Below are 16,683 nucleotides of genomic sequence, written 5' to 3'. Positions count from 1 at the left end.
CTATTTTCTAAATGGAGAGAAAATGCAAAAAAAACTGAGCTGTAAAGGGACTTGGGAGTCCTTGTGCATGATTCCCTGAAGATTAATTTGCAAGTTGAGTCTGTGTTGAGGAGGGTAAATGCATTGTTAGCATTCACTTCGAGGGACTAGAATATAAAAGTAAGGATGTAATGTTCAGACTTTAGTGGTGAGGCTTCACTTGGAATATTGTGAGCACTTATGGGCCCCTCATCTCAGCAAGGATGTGCTGACACTTGAGGGTGTTCAGACAAAAATGATTCCAGGATTGAATGGCTTGTATTATGAAGAGTGTTTGGCTCTGGGCCTGTATTCACTGGAATTCAGAAAAATGAGGGGTGACCTAATTGAAACTTGTCAAATGGTGAAAGGTCTTGATAGAGTGGATGTGGAGAGGATGCTTCCTATAGTGGGAGAGTCTGGGACCAAAGGACACTGCCTCAGAACAGAGGGGCATCCTTTTAGAATGAAGATGAGGAGGAATTTATTTAGCCAGAGAGTGGTGATTCTGTGGAATTTGTTGCCACAGGGGGCTGTGGAGGCCAAATCTTTACAAATATTTAAGGCAAAGGTTGATAGATTCTTGATTAGTCAGGACCTGAAGGGATATGAGGAGAAGACAGGAGACTGGGACTTAGAGGAAAAATGGATCAGCCATGATAAAATGGTGGAGCAGACACAGTGAGCCAAATGGCCTAATTCTGGTTCTATGTCTTATGGTCTTATCTTCTAAATTCAGCCTCACCATTGTCTGGTATGAATGCAAGTAATACCCTGTCTGACGTAGGCCAGCATGCCAAAACTACCTTCACCATTCTGTCTACCTGTGATGCCACTTCAGGGAACTTTGTCTTTGAATCCCAAGGACCTTTTGTTCTCCACTCTGATGCTCTACTGTTGATTGTGAAAATCTGATTTCTCTTTAAAAAAAAATGCAGCCCCTCGCATTTGCCCCAATTAAACTTCATTTGCTATTTCTCCATCCCCTACCCAACTTGTTAAGATACCACCTGATAAGAATGTGAATACTTACTTGCCAGCATTAGTGGTTTCCAAAAGGGCACAGCTTAATGGACTGATAGCGATGCTTGGTCCATCCATTAATGGCACTTTCCCAAGGAGTCCTTCCAACTTCACTTTAATCTACACCTACTTTCCAGGGGACAATCATCTATATACTGTAGATGGGTAGTTGAATGGTTATTTTCTCCTGATGTAAGAAGGAGACTCAAGTTTCATGCTCAAAGATGCAGAGAGGGCTATACCAAGTTTCAGCAAATGGAGAATTTTATAGGTATTTGAAGATGAGATTCACATTCTACATTCTGCAGTAGTTGCCTAACCAGGTGTCTTGTTTAATGAAGCAAGGTCCTTGGTGGTGGATATGTAAGAGGAGGGAGAGAACCCCTTGGAAGAGAGGATAAAGTTTGAATGTGCCTGTCAGAATAAAAGGTAAAGGTAACAAGTTTAGGGAACCTTGGTTTTCAAGAGATACTGAGCCCTAGTTAAGGAAAAAATGGAGGTGCATTGCAGGTATAGGTAGGTAGAACAAATAAGGTACTTACGGAGTATAAGAAATGCAAGAGAACACTTAAGAAAGAAATCAGGAGGTCTAAAAGAAGGCATGAGTTTGCCCTAGAAGACAAGGTGAGGGAGAATCCTAAGGGCTTCCACAGATAGGTTAAGATCAAAAGGATTGCAAGGAACAAAATTAGTCCTCTGGAAGATCAGAATGGTACTCAATGTGTGGAGACAAAAGAGATGGGGGAGATCTTAAATGGATTTTTTGCATCTGTATTTTTACTCAGGAGAGGAACACAGAGTCTATAGAAGTTGGGCAAAGCAGCATTGATCTTGTGGACCCTATAGAGATTACAGAGGAGGAATTTTTTGCTGTTTTGGTGTAAATTAGGGCAGATAAATCCCCAAGGGCAGAAAAGATTTTCCTTCGGACTCTTTGCATTTGGATTTTTTGCAGTTTTATTTACTCAGAAGACGAACACGGAGTCAATAGAAGTGAGACAAAGCAGCAGCAAAGACATTGACCCTATTTGGATTACAGAGGAGGAGGTCGTAGTCATTGAGAAGTACAGCACAGTGAAACAGGCCCTTTGGCCCATCTAGTCCATGCCAAAAACATTTAAACAGCCTACTCCCTTTGACCTACACCAGGACCATAGCCCTACAATCCATGTAGCTATCCAAACTTCGTTTAACTGTTGAAATCGAACTTTCATGCACCACTTGCACTGGCAGCTCATTTCACGCTCTCCTTTGAGTGAATAAGTTTCACCTCATGTTCCCCTTAGACTTTTCCCCTTTCACCCTGAACCCAAGACCTCAGTTTGCAGTCCAATCAACCTCAATGCTTGTATTTACCCTATCTATATCCCTCATAATGTCTTCTCAATATTCTGCATTCTAAGGAATAAAGTCCTAACCTATTCAATCTTTCCTTATCAGTCAGATTGTTCTTGTAAATTTTCCTCTGTACTCTTTCAACCTTAACCTGTGGGTTTAGGTAACCAAAACTGCACACAATTCTCCAACTTAGGCCTCACCAATGTCTTGTACAACTGCAACATAACATCCCATCTAATGTACTAATTTCTTTGATTTACAAAGGCCAATGTGCCAAAAGCTTTCTTTACGACCCTATCTATCTGTGCCACTAGTTTCAAATTATGGATGTGTATATATTCCCACATCCCTTTGTTCCACTACACTCCTTAGTGCCCTACTGTTTACTGTGTAAGATCTACCCTAGTTGGTCCTACCGAAATGCAACACCTCCAACTTGTCTGTATTAAATTCATTTGCCATTTTTCCAGCTGACCTAGATCCCTCTGTAAGCCCTCCTTGCTGTGCACTACACCCTCAATCTTGGTGTCATCCTCAAATTTGCTGAACCAATTAACCACATTATCATCCAGATTGTTGATTATAGATGACAAACAACAACAGACCCAACATGGATCCTTGCAGCATTCCACTGGTCACAGACCTCCAGTCAGAGAGGCAACCCTCTACTACCACTCTCAGACTTCTCCCACAACGCCAATATCTAACCCAATTTGCTACCTCATCTTAAATGCCAAGCAACTAAACCTTGACCAACCTGCCATGAAGTACTTTGTCCAATGTCTGTTGTTAAGGATGATTTAAATATCTCTTGATAGGCCCCTGATAGGATGAATAAATCTCCAGGGCCTGACAAGGTGTTTCCTTGGACCCTGTGGGAGGCAAGTGCAGAAATTGAAGGGGCCCTAGCAGAGATATTTAAATCATCTTTAATGACTGTTGCGGTACCAGAGGATTGGAGGATAGCTATTTTTATTTTGCTGTTTAAGAAAGGCTTTAAAAATAAACCAGGAAATTATAGGCCTGTGAGCCTGACAAAAGTAGTTGGAAAGTTATTGTAGGGTATACTAAGGGATCTGGTGACTATATCAGTATTCAGATAGACGTGGACTGATTGGGGATAGTTAGCATGCCTTTGTGTGTGGTAGGTCATGTCTAATGAATCTTATAGAGTGTTTTTTTTCAAGGAAATGACCAAAACAAGTTATGAAGACAAGACGGTAGATGTTGTCTATGTGGACTTGCTAAAGGTATTTGACAAGGTCCCGCATGGGAGGTTGGTCAAGAAGGTTCATAACAATAATCTGGACGATGATGTGATTAACAAATTTGGGGATGACACCAAGGTTGGAGGTGCAGTGGACAGCAAGAAAAACTATCACAGCTTACAGTGGGATCTGACCAGCTGGAAAATGGTGGATGGAATTTAATGGAGACAACTGCGAGGTGTTGCTCTTTGATAGGACCAGTCACGGTTGGTTTAACATAGTGAATGTTAGGGGTAGAGGAGAAGGGTGGACAAAGGAATCTGGAAATTTAGCAGTGTTAGATGATCAGCCCTCTTTCCATTCTCTGCATCTTTCTACTTCATTGACATGCTGAATTGTGGAAGTTGTATGAAAGGCGGTTGCAATAAAAACTGTTCGCAGCTGTTGTCAATAATTCATTGAAAGTGGCAGGACAGATAGATAGGGTCATAAAGAAAGCTTCTGGCACATTGGCCTTCATAAAGTATTGAGTACAGGAGATGGGATGCTATATTGAAGTTATATAAGACATTGGTGAGGTCTAGTTTGGAGTATTGTGTGCAGTTTTGGCCACCTACCTGCAAGAAAGATGTAAATAAGTTTGAAAGACTACAGAGAAAATTTGCAAGGAGGTTGCCAGGACTGCAGAACCAGTTATAGGAAAGATTGAACAGGTTAGGACTTTATTCCTTGGAACGTAGAAGATTAAGGGGAGATTTGATAGAGATATATAAAATTATAAGGGGTATAAATAGGGTAAATACAAGCAAGCTTTTGCCACTGAATTTGAGTGGGACTACAACTAAAGTTTAAGAGTAAAAGGTCGAAAGTTTAGGGGAAGATGATGAAACTTCTTCACACAGAAAGTTGCGATAGTGTGTAGAGGCATGTCCTATCATGAGAGGCTGGATAACATGGGTTGTTTTCTCTGGAGCAGCGGAGGCTGTGGGAAGATCTAATGGAGATTTGCAAGATTATGAGAGGCATAGATAGAGTAGACAGGGTTGAAATGGTTAACACCAGAAGGCATGTATTGAAGGTGAGAGGGGGGTAGGTTCAAAGGGGATATGAGGGGTAAGTGTTTTTTACTCAGTGGTGGATGCCTGGTATGATGGTGGAGGCAAATATAATAGAGGCTTTTAAGAGACATTTTAGATAGGCACATGGATGTGAGGAAAACATTGTGTAGGTCAGAAGGATTAGCGTTTGGGTATTTTTGATTTGCTTTTTACCTGGTGTGGCACATTGTGTACCGAGTGGCCTGTTGCTGTACTGTACTGTTCTAAATTCTAACACAAGTGGTGCATGTGCGCTCGATTTCAAAGTTTAAGCAAAGTTTGGATAGGTACATGGATGATAGGGGTATGGAGGACTATCGTCTGGTTTCTGGTCGATAGGAGTAGGCAGTTTAAATGGTTTGGCACAAAGTAGATGAACTGAAGAACTTGTTTCTGTGCTGTACTTTTCTATGAGTCCATGATTGGGATGCAGCCCATTTCTTTAGATGATTAAGACCAGCTTTTATTTTTTTCCCTCAGAATCCATTGGGAAATCAAAGTGTATAGTTTCCCATTTTCGTTATGGAAATCTGCAGATGACTTCAGTCTAATCCTGATTGGCATTAATCCAATGAACTGACACTTCATAGTTTCTGCAGTAAGGCAACTGAATTAACAAAATAGGAGTGGAAAAGTTGGAGGCTGCTTCCAAGTTGGAATACAGTTGTGATTGAAATTTTTTTATAACTGCAAGAATGTAGTCAGTTCCCAGTCATCTGCTGATAGCAGGATCTTGAGCCTGACCACAGTGGACCAGGGAGATCCCAAAGATGCATGGTGTGACTGCTCAAACACAAGGCCTAGCGAACGCATGGCTGCTGCTCATCTCCCTCTCGTAAAATAGCTTGCATCTGCTCAACCTAATTTTGGCCTCCCCATCACCAAATGCCAGAGCTGCCAACAGTTGTTACAGCAGCCATCTTCCATACAACTTGTACAATACATCGTGTCAATGAAGTAGAAAAGGGCAGAGTATGGGAAGAGGACTGATCATCCAGCACTGCTGAATTATCATCACATCCTCATAGCCAGGTACAGTTCAACCCTAGATTTTCTGGATAGGCATTTTGATTGCTAATTTTGCCTACTTCCATTGTAATGGCTCTGGGGGAACTTTTTCTTCAGCCTGTCTACCAACTTAAGGGCAACAAAAGATGGGGAGTAGATTGCCAGTCTTTATAATGAGAATATTGATGCATTCCAAATATGAGTAACAAGTTTGGAGTAAAGGCTCCAGTGTGTATAGAGTTACTGCATTCATTGACTTCAATAGCTCGGAGGTATCTTTGTCGGAGTCTGGTTGTGAGCTCAAACCTCACTTCAGTACTAGGAGCTCCTAACCGGGAGCAAAGTTCCCAGCAATGCTTGCAAGTCAAAGTTGAATTTATTGATGTGGACAAGTACACGTGTGCATATGGTTAGTGAAAAACTTACTTGTGGCAATATCACAGGCACATATCATCAGATAAGCAGCAATTACAAGAAAAACCTAGGTTAAACAAGAGTGTTTTATCTGTGGGATGTCCTGTGAAACTGCTGCCTGTATTCACTTTATTTGTACCAAATGGACTCTATCGTGGTATTCAGAGAAGGTATTCTTTGATGTCCTGATAAATATTTCGCCATCAAAAGCACTAATATTTCAAAACATTAAACATTTTCAAAAAGCTGTTTGAGAATTTACAAGATGTGTTCAGATGTTGTTAAAGTTGCTATATAAATGTCAATGCAATAATTAGTTGCATGTGTTTCTTGAATTGGCTTGTTTCCTATAAACATTTGCTTTGCTGTTGTTTCCTTTTCCAAGCCTGCCCCTCCCATTCCTCACTGGCTGGCTGTAGTCAGTAAAAAAAAATTACATAAATCTACTTGGCTTCTGTGAGGAGAGTTTTCCTAATGTTCCTTTTTTTCTAAATCATTTTGGTGAAGTATATTTTCTAAACTTCCAGCCTATTATATGAAAGTATTTTATATCTGTCCACGATGACTAAATAGACCTTACTCACACACTTGTAGATATGATTTCCTCTGCTGATTTGAAGGACTTGGTGATTGTATAAATGTTCAGGAGATAAACTTCAAATGTAAGTTTCACATTCAAAGTAATTGGAGAAATTTGCTGTTTACAGCTTATACCTTACCAGTCCACATGAATCCCATCTTACATCAATGTAGCTGATTCTTAACTGTCCTATAGTTTAGAATGCTGTCAGACGTTAAACTACTCAAATGTCAAGTCAGCTACCACCACCAAGGAGTAAGGGGTTGAGACATGTCAGGACAATCCACGCATGAACCAGACAAATTCTGCTCCATTTAAGCCCTGGCACAAGGGAGTCCTTGTCAATATTAAGGAAGTTAAAGCCACCCATTGTTTTAACTTCTTTCTGTGATCTTCATTTACATTATAATCACACACTCATCATTGAATAATGCTCTGTTGGTTTGTAGAAGCTGGAAAGGATACAGAAAAAAATCACAAGGATGTTACTGAGACTGGAGTGCATAAGTTTTAGTGAGAGCCCAATTAGGCTTGGGTCTTTTCTCCCAAGAGCACAGGAGTCTGAGGGATGAACTCATAGAGGTACAATTTGTAAGATCATGAGCAGCATAGGTAAGGTGGGAGGTCAAAGTGTTTTTTTTCCAGAGTAGGGAAATCTAAAGCTAGAGAGCTCAGATATAAGATTGGATGTGAAACATGTAAAAGGGAGCTGAGTGGCAGGTTTTTCCACACGGGTTGCTGAGGACCATATGAATTAGGGAAGCTGCAGAGCTGGGGCAAACACAGGTAAAAGGGACTAGCTTGGTTATCTTGGTCATTGTGGGCTCAAGTGCCTGTATCCGTGCTATATAACTCTTTGAATCCGTAATTTTACAGAAAGTCACAGACTAAGGCCAAAAGTTCACCTTAGCTGTTCTTGCAATCACAGTTACAGTCGTTGACAAATCATGGCATCCTCTCAATGGGCTCAAGATTTGCAAAGAGGAAGATCGTTTTGATGGAGTTTTGGAAGCCAGGGCTCTGAAGGCACTTGTTCCTCTCAAACTTTATGCACTTAAGCAGAGGTCATCTGAAAGTAGGAGAGCCTCTCTTTAATTGAATTTTCCTTCCTCTGTTGTGGAGTGGAACTGCACACTTAAGTCCAAATGTGTCACACCAATGTTTTCTTCTATATAAACCTTACAGTATCCCTAAGGGAGAAACTCATTGAATCTACCAGTTACTGAAAGGCCTGAATAGAGTAGATGTTGTCAGACTGCTTCCATTAACCTAGTCAAATGTGAAGTGTTTCACCTTGGTAAAGAGACAGTACACTGTTAAGGGCAAGAGCTTAAAAGTGTTGATGAGCAGAGAGATTCTGGGGTCCAAGTTCACAGCTTCCTGAAAGTGGCTCCACAGGTTGATAGGGTGGTTAAGAAGACCTATGGCATGCTTGTCTTCATTAGTCAAGGCATTGAGGTCAAAAGGTTATCTTGCTGCTTTTTAAAACTCTAGTTGAGCCACTTCTAAAATGTTGCTTACAGCTCTGGTCATCTCATTGGATGTCAAGGTTTTGTAGTAGGTGCAGAAGAGGTTTAACAGGATGCTACCTGGATTAGAGGGCATGTGCTTCAACAAGAAGTTAGACAAAGTTGTGTTGTTTTTTTGGAGTGGTGGGGGCTGATAGGGGTTTATAAGATTATGAGAAGCATAAATAGAGTAGACAGAGAATATCGTTTTCCCAGGGTTGAAACGGCTAAAACTACAGGTAATGCATTTAAGGTGAGAGGGGTAAGTTAGAAGAAGATGTGAGAGGCAAGTTTTTTTGCACAGAGAGTGATGGGTGCCTGGAGTTGTGTAGAGGCAGATCCATTTGGGACTTTTAAAAGACATTTAGATAGATGCGTGAATGAGAAGAAAATGAAAGGATATGGGCATTGTGTAGGCAGTGGGGATTAGTTTAGTTAGCTATTTGATTAATTGTTTCAGTAGAACTTTGTGGGCTGAAAGGCCTGTTCCTGTGCTGTACTATTCTGTGTTCTTTAGTAGGAGAGTCTAGGATCCAAGGGCGCAGCCTCAGTAAAGCTGAGATAAAGAATTTCTACAGCCAGAAGGTGGTGAATCTAAAATTCATTGCCACAGAGGTCTATGGAGGTCAAAAAAGTAGAGATTATAAATTGGTTGATTGGCAAATGGTTAAGAGTTACTGGAAGAAGGCGGGAAGATGAGGTTTAAAAAGTCATGATTGAATTGCAAACAGACTCTGAGTCACAGTGGCCTGATTCGGCTTATGGTACTATTATACGGCACAGGAACTGACTCTTTGGCCTACCATTGTTCATTATTTCCATGACAATAGACAGATCTTTATCATTTCATGTACAACTTGAAACTTTATTGACACAAAATATTGGTGAAATCTATTTTGTTCTTGTTTTCAATTGACCCTGCACTACCCCTGACCTGCAGATATCGAGCAGATACTCAGACATACCAACCCTACAACAAGGACTGGATCAAGGAGAAAATCTATGTCCTGCTGCGGAGACAAGCCCAGCAATCAGGAAAGTAAGTGGAGCCCCACCCTGTGTCCAAATAAGCCTGTGCAGCTTATTATATGGAAGGCACATCTCAAATACATGCATAGCCAAGAACCCTCACTCGACAGGAGATTGAACAGTGCTACACTGCATCACAATATGCCTTTGGTGAATAAAAACCTTCTTTTGTACTGACTTGCAGTAGACATTAGTGGTTTTAAGCAGTTTTGAATTTTCATCAGTGACCATTGCAAGCAGCATATGTTTTTCTCCAAGATTAGTTAGTGGATACCTCAACGACCGTTTTGGACGCCTCATCATAGAACTTAATACTACTGTGTTTTCAGTCCATGATGTGTTATTTTTTTTAACAGTAAAGCACAAATCCCCGTATTTCACATTTGCACCGTGGCATATTGGAAGAAGTGCATGAAATAATGTAGGTTGAAGAGTTCTGTATGCTGTGTAGTGTAATTTATGCAACTTTTGTAATCTTTAAGCAATAAAACTTGATGTTGTATCTTCAATTTCATTTTGACTCTGTTGAATTGGTGGTGTGTGACATCCCATACTTATACCGGTTCCTATTACAATCCTGATGCAGGTTTTCAGCTGGAAACATTGCTAATTCCTTTCCTCCAACTAATGCTGCACTCCAACAGATTGTGTGTTGCTCTAGACTCCAGCACCTGTAGACTCTTGTATCTCCTATGCCTTTTGTGCCTCTTTCTCCCGCAGGTTGGTGCTTGAGTAACTTTTGGAGAACTTTTTCAGTTTGCTTCAATTGTGGATGAAATGTGGTTGAGGGAGAAGGGCCTAGAACAGATATTGTTTCACTTTCTTAAAGCTCAGAAGCCACTTCCACACTAAGCCCCAATTACCCATTTTCCCCTTTGCTCAAAGCAGCTCTTGGTTAAGCAACATTTTTTGGTTCAAAATTTTCCAACTTAGTTCTGAGTTCTTATGTGACCCAACCTTTCCCTACCACTGTAACCTCTGCTCTAAAATCTGGGCTCCTCCAGTTTTGGCCTCTTGAATTCAATTTACTGCAGCCTCCCTTTGGCTAATGTGGCCCAAGTTTTGGAATTCCTTCCTTAAACTTTAGCTTGTATTGAATTGAATTATATTAACCATCAGGAATAATATAAAGTTACTGGGTTTCTCCAAGCTGGCAGCAAATCTTCTCTTTGTGCTCTCAAAGTCTAGCTCTTTTCACTTAATCAGTGAATCTCTCACAGATTTGTATCAGTACTTAATGTTTCTTGTATCTTGGTTGTATGCCTGGGATTCAGGACAATACTCCGAGATATTCCTCAGAATGGTGAAAATTATTGTTTTTTTACAGTTGAATTAGGACTACATTTGAGTCGACTGGATACGAGGATCTCTGATGCTAGTAAGTCTGTTATCCATCGCTACTCATCACCACAAACTGACACAGACCTACCAATGTTACCCAATAGTAATCTGATATGACCGTGTCACCGAGTCATACAGGCCCTCTTTTCCCATCAGGTTCATGTTGACTATTAAGTATTCATCTATAGGATTACCATTTACCAGTCAGTAGCCTTGTATACCTTTGCAACTCAAGTACTCATGAAGATACTTGAATGTCATTAGAGTCTGCCTTCACCCTCAAGAAGAAATTCCTAACCACCCTCTGGGTGAAAGGATTCCTCCTCAGCTCCCCTCCTTCTCCAACCCAAGATCTGTACCTTCTAGTTTTAGAAGAAACTTTTTAAAAAAACTTTCCACTTTTTAAAAAAGGAGGGAGGGAGAAAACAGAGAACTATCGACCTGTCAGCCTGACATCGGTGGTGGGAAAGATGCTAGAGTCCATTATTAAGGATGAAATAGTGGCATATCTAGAGAGCAGTGATAGGATTGGGCCGAGCCAGCATGGATTTACCAAGGGTAAATCATGCTTGACTAATCTGTTGGAGTTTTTCGAGGATGTAACCAGGAAGTTAGACGGGGGAGATCCAGTGGATGTAGTGTACCTCGATTTTCAGAAGGCATTTGATAAGGTCCCACATAGAAGATTGGTGGGTAAAATCAAAGCTCAGGGCATCGGGGGGGAAAGCATTGACATGGATAGAAAACTAGTTGGCAGATAGAAAGCAAAAGGTAGCGGTGAATGGGTGTTTCTCGGAATGGCAGGTGATGACTAGTGGGGTGCCACAGGACAGACCACAGCTGTTTACCATTTACGTTAATGATTTGGATGAAGGCATTGAGAATAACATCAGCAAATTTGCTGATGATACTAAGCTGGATGGCAGTGTGACATGTGATGAGGATGTTAGGAGAATTCAGGGTGACTTGGATAGGCTGGGTGAGTGGGCAGATACTTGGCAGATGGTGTTTAATGTGAATAAGTGTGAGGTTATCCACTTTGGGAGTAAGTACAGGAAGGCAGATTATTATCTGAACGGTGTAGAGTTAGGTAAGAGAGAAATACAAAGAGATCTAGGAGTCCTTGTTCATCAGTCACTGAAGGTGAATGAGCAAGTGCAGCAGGCAGTGAAGAAGGCTAATGGAATGTTGGCCTTTATTACAAAGGGAATTGAGTACAAGAGCAAGGAATTCCTCTTGCATTTATACAGAGCCCTGGTGAGACCACACCTGGAGTATTGTGTACAGTTTTGGTCTCCAGGGTTAAGGAAGGACATCCTGGCTGCAGAGGAAGTGCAGTGTAGATTCACGAGGTTAATTCCTGAGATGTCTGGACTGTCTTACGCAGAAAGGTTAGAGAGACTGGGCTTGTACGTGCTGGAATTAAGGAGATTGAGAGGGGATCTGATTGAAACATATAAGATTATTAAGGGATTGGACAAGATAGAGGCAGGAAGTATGTTCCGGATGCTGGGAGAGTCCGGTACCAGAGGGCATGGTTTGAGAGTAAGGGGTGGGTCATTTAGGACAGAGTTAAGGAGAAACTTCTCCCAGAGAGTTGTGGGGGTCTGGAAACACTGCCTCGGAAGGTAGTGGAGGCCAATTCTCTGGATGCTTTCAAGAAGGAGCTAGATAGGTATCTTATGGATAGGGGAATCAAGGGATATGGGGACAAGGCAGGAACCGGGTATTGATAGTGATTGATCAGCCATGATCTCAAAATGGCGGTGCAGGCTCGAAGGGCCAAATGGTCTACTTCTGCACCTATTGTCTATTGTCTGATATGGTGAAATGTTATCTACTATTAATGTTGCTCATAATTTTTTATTCTGTATCATTTTGGAAACTTTTGGGGAGGGGGAATGGTCTTTCAGAGGAGAGCAACCACAGCAGTCCAGTCTGCAGTACAGCTAACTGTTGCACAGAGGGAGGGTGGAGACCTAATAGTTCGGGAGATAGACAGCAGATTCTGTGGTTGCAAAGATTGGTGTCTTTAAGTTCAGAGTACCAAGTTTGAGGATGTCTCAGAGAAGTTGAAGAACATTCTTAAGAATGAGGGTGAGTAGTCAAGGGCCACTGTATCATTGGTATCAATTGCACAGTTAGGGAGAGGAATAAGGCTCTGCAGAGTCAATATAGGGCATAAGGCAGGAGGTTAAAAAGCCTCAGTTTGTTAAAAGTTAAAAGTAAAATTTATTGTCAGAGCACATACATGCCACCACATACAACACTGAGATTCTTTTCCTGCGGACAAATCTATAAAACAGTTAACTAAACAGGTGTAGTGCCTTGGTCCACATCTTTAAATGTTATGCTGTAGGTATTTCATTTAGCAGCTCTGTAGGAGTTCTATGTTCAGCCTGTTTGGGTTATTGTTGAAGATAAGGAATGTGTGCCATCCAATTATTGGGAGGTTTTCTTTTGGTGAGTGACAATAGGCCTTTGTTCATTGGGAGATGAAGAGGGAAGACGCTGGGGAGAACCAGTCATACCGTACGATCCGGTGGGAGACCTGTCTGTTCGAGGTAGATTGTGAGAGACATTCCTAAAGTGGTGAGTGCTTTCACGTTGACTGAGGGCCCAGTGTGTGAGTGACAGAGGAGTTCAAGGTGAGCTCCAGCGTTTGATGTTTAATTAGAATGGGCCCTTTTTGTTATTCTTTAGTAACCCTTTAGTTAGATTCATAAATATAATTCCTTTAATTGTATGCAGTATATTGTCAATTTTTTTTAGCATTAATTTGTAACAGGATAGTGAATTTCACAGCATCCACACAAACGGGGTTGGGAGGGTGCCTGAGCCTCAATCTCATACATTTGGCAGGGCTGGAGATGGCCTTCCCTAGAGATCGTCTTACACAGCCAAGGAAACCAGAGTGTTTCACAGGGCTGATGGATAACAAACTACAAATGCAGATCTAAATAGATAGCTATAAATAACAAGCATGATAACAAGATAAAAAGAACCCTTAAGTGAGTGTGGTTGTCCCCTTTTGTTCAGAGCAGGATGATTGAGGGGTAGTGACTGTTCTTGAACCTGGTGGTGTGAGTCCTCAGGCCTGACGGCAGCAGCGAGAAAAGAGCATGGCCTGGGCGGTGTGGACCTCTGGCAATGTTTCATGTAGATGCATTCAGTGGTTGGGAGAGTTTTACCCATGATGTACTGGGCTGAATCCACTACCATTTGGTCTTGTTGACATTGAATGAGAGGTGGTTGTTATTACACCACTCAGCCAAATTTTCCATCTTCCTCCTGTATGCTGATTCATCATCCCCTTTGATACATCCCACAACAGTGGTGTCATCTCTGTGTTGCTCCCAGTGACAGTACCAGTCCAGCCATCAGCTGTGGCAGAGCTAGAACAGGTTATGAAACGAAGTCAGGCAGCATCACCAACCACAGTACATTTCAGTGCATTTTCTGAACTGAAGGGAATGTGTATATCACCACAGACCCTGACAGTCTCCAGTACTTCTGATTCAATAGTCATTATTGCAGATGTAAAGTCAGTCCAGAAGGGTAAACCTACAGAAAGCCTCCTGTCCGGATGGTATCCCTTATGTACTTAGATCCTGTGCAGATGAGTTGCAAGGGTATTTGTAGACATTTTTAACCTCTCTCCACTTCAGTCTCTGGGTCCTTTCTGCTTTAAGAAAGCCATTAACATCCCAATATCCAAGTGTCATGGGCAAACCTCATTTGAAACAGGGTCCAGAATTGACCCTATGAACTGTGCTGCTATTGAGAGAGAGAGGGGGTGGGGAGGCATCCAGTGCAAATGAGAGAGAGAGAGACAAGATTTAATGTCATGTTTCCTCAGCTGATTGTCTACCTTTCTCCAAGGACACTTTGCCTGCTTGTTAAGATTCCTGTAAAGAGAGCAGGGCGGAGCCGATTGATGGACAGCTGGTGTCCAGCATATGGTGATAAAAAGGAGGTCTGCTGGGACACAGAACAGACACACCAATGAACACTGAATGAGTCCTCTCCTCTCCTCCCCTCCCCTCCCCATTTGTATTTTCCAGTACTGTATTATGTACTTTACTAATAAACACTATTAGTTGTAATACCAGACTCCCATTTCTGCTGGTTCTTTAACGTGGTCATGGGTTATGTGACACAAAGGAAACAAAATAGTGTGCCTTAATGACTACTACCCTGTGGCTCTGACATCTACCATCACTGGAATTCAGAAGAATGAGAAGAGTTCTCATTAAAGCCTATCAAATGTTGTAAGGTCTTGATAGAGTAGATGTAAAGAAGATAAGGCCATAAGACATAGAAACAGAATTCAACAATTCAGCCCATTGAGTCTGCTCCACTAGTCCATCATGGCTGATCCCACTCAATCCCATACAGCTGCCTTTTCTATAACCTTTGACCAATCAGGAAATTTAACAATTTTCTCTTTAAATATACCCATCGTCTTGTCCTGCACAGCTATCTGCAGCAGAACATTCCACAGATTCACTATTCTCTGGCTAAAAAAATAACTCCTTACCTCTGTTCTCAAGGGTCGCCCCTCAATTTTGAGACTGTACCTTCCAGTACTGACAACCCCACCATAGGAATCATCTTCTCCACATCCACCTTATCTAGTCCTTTCAACATTTGGTAGGTTTCAATGAGATCCCCCCCCCCCCCCACATTATTCTAAATTCCAGTGAGTACAGCCCAAAGCTGCCAAATGCTTCTCATATGTTAACCCCTTAATTCCCAGAATAATCCTTGTGAACCTCCTCTGGACTGTCTCCAGTGATAACATATACTTTTCTGAGATAAGGTCCCCATAACAACCACCACCTATAGAAGTGGTCTTCTTTGTGGAAACCAGGTTCTGAATCCAAAAAATCAATTCGCTACAGACCCCATCCATCTTAATCTTCTGTATTAGCCTTTGTCAAACGCTTTACTAAAATCCATGTAGATAACATCCACTGCCCTACTTTCATCAATACTGCTCCATCATCTTGTCAAAAAAACCCAGTCTTGGTAAGACATAACTTGCCCTGCACAAAGCCGTGCTGGTTCTCCCTGATTAACCCATGGGTTTCCAAACATTCATATATCTTGCCCCTAAGAATTTTTTCCAGCAATTTTCCTACAACTGATGTGAGACTCACTGGTGTATAGTTCCCAGGGTTTTCCATTGTTCCCTTCTTAAATAGAGGTACAACATTAGCCAGCCACCAGTCCTTTGGAACTTCAGCTGTGCTGAGTGAGGGCATGAAGATACAGGTCAAGGCCCCAGCAATTTTATCTCTTGCCTCCCTCAATAACCTGGGGTAAATCCCATCAGGGCCTGCAGACTTGTCTGCCTTAATACTCATTAGGAGGCCCAACTCTTCCTCCTCCTTGACCTCTAAACGCCCTAATGTACTCAGCACTCAGCACTGGTCTCCTGGTTTCCATGACCTTTTCCTTAATAAATACTGAAGCAAAATACTCACTAAGTACCTCACTTACATTCTCCGCATCCAAGCGAATATTCCCCCCTTTATCGTTGAGTGGTCTCACCCTATCCCTAGTTAACCTTTTACTCGATGTATGTATAGAATGGCTTGGAATTCACCCTAATCTACTTGACGAGGATTTTCATAGCCCCTCGTGGCTTTTCTAATTCCTTTCTTTAGTTCTTTTCTGGCTAGGGAGCTCAGAAAGGAGATACCTTGAACTTAAATGAATCCTTAGTTAATTGACCATTTTAATTATGAGGAGAGATGGGAAAGGCTGGGCTTGTTTCCTTAGTGAGGCAGAGGGAGAACGAAAAGCAACCAGTCATCAAATTATTGAACATGGAAGCAGTTCCTACTGACCAAGATGCCTTCCTGAGTTATTCTCGTTTGTTTGACTCATTTCCTCTTAAACAGGGGTTCTGTTCCCAAACTTTTTTATGCCATGGACCCTTAACACTTACTCAAGGGGTCCGAGGACCCCAGGTTGAGAACCCCTGATCTGAACCTTTCTTAACCATGTTTGTAAAATGTTGCAGTTGTACCTGCCTCTAGCATCTCATCTCACACACCCACCACACTCTGTGTGGAAAAACCTACTTAAGCTAAAATTCCTTTAACTATCTT

At 41.7% G+C, this 16,683-nt stretch overlaps 1 protein-coding gene across 23 annotated transcripts in view; it reads left to right on the top strand.

The window, feature by feature from the left end:
* LOC132382214 (enhancer of rudimentary homolog) overlaps positions 1–16,683 on the top strand; it is a 111,180-nt gene that overhangs the window by 82,437 nt on the left and 12,060 nt on the right. For 11 of the 23 annotated variants that reach the window (XR_009508246.1, XM_059952337.1, XM_059952315.1 and 8 more), the window contains one exon: positions 9,135–9,233. Coding sequence is in view for 20 of the 23 variants with exons in the window: in XM_059952337.1 (XP_059808320.1) it covers positions 9,135–9,233 (99 nt within the window). In the remaining 3 variants the exon portion in view is untranslated. Of the gene's footprint in view, positions 1–9,134; positions 9,733–10,550; positions 10,602–14,423; positions 14,673–16,683 lie in introns of those variants that run through there. The other 12 variants (XR_009508251.1, XR_009508261.1, XM_059952245.1 and 9 more) reach the window with 4 other exon arrangements.

This window comes from Hypanus sabinus, chromosome 2 (genome assembly GCF_030144855.1).
Source record: "Hypanus sabinus isolate sHypSab1 chromosome 2, sHypSab1.hap1, whole genome shotgun sequence".
Lineage (NCBI taxonomy): Eukaryota > Metazoa > Chordata > Chondrichthyes > Myliobatiformes > Dasyatidae > Hypanus > Hypanus sabinus.
The sequence above is the reverse complement of the archived record's forward strand: the minus strand, read 5'-3'. Positions and strand labels throughout refer to the sequence as shown.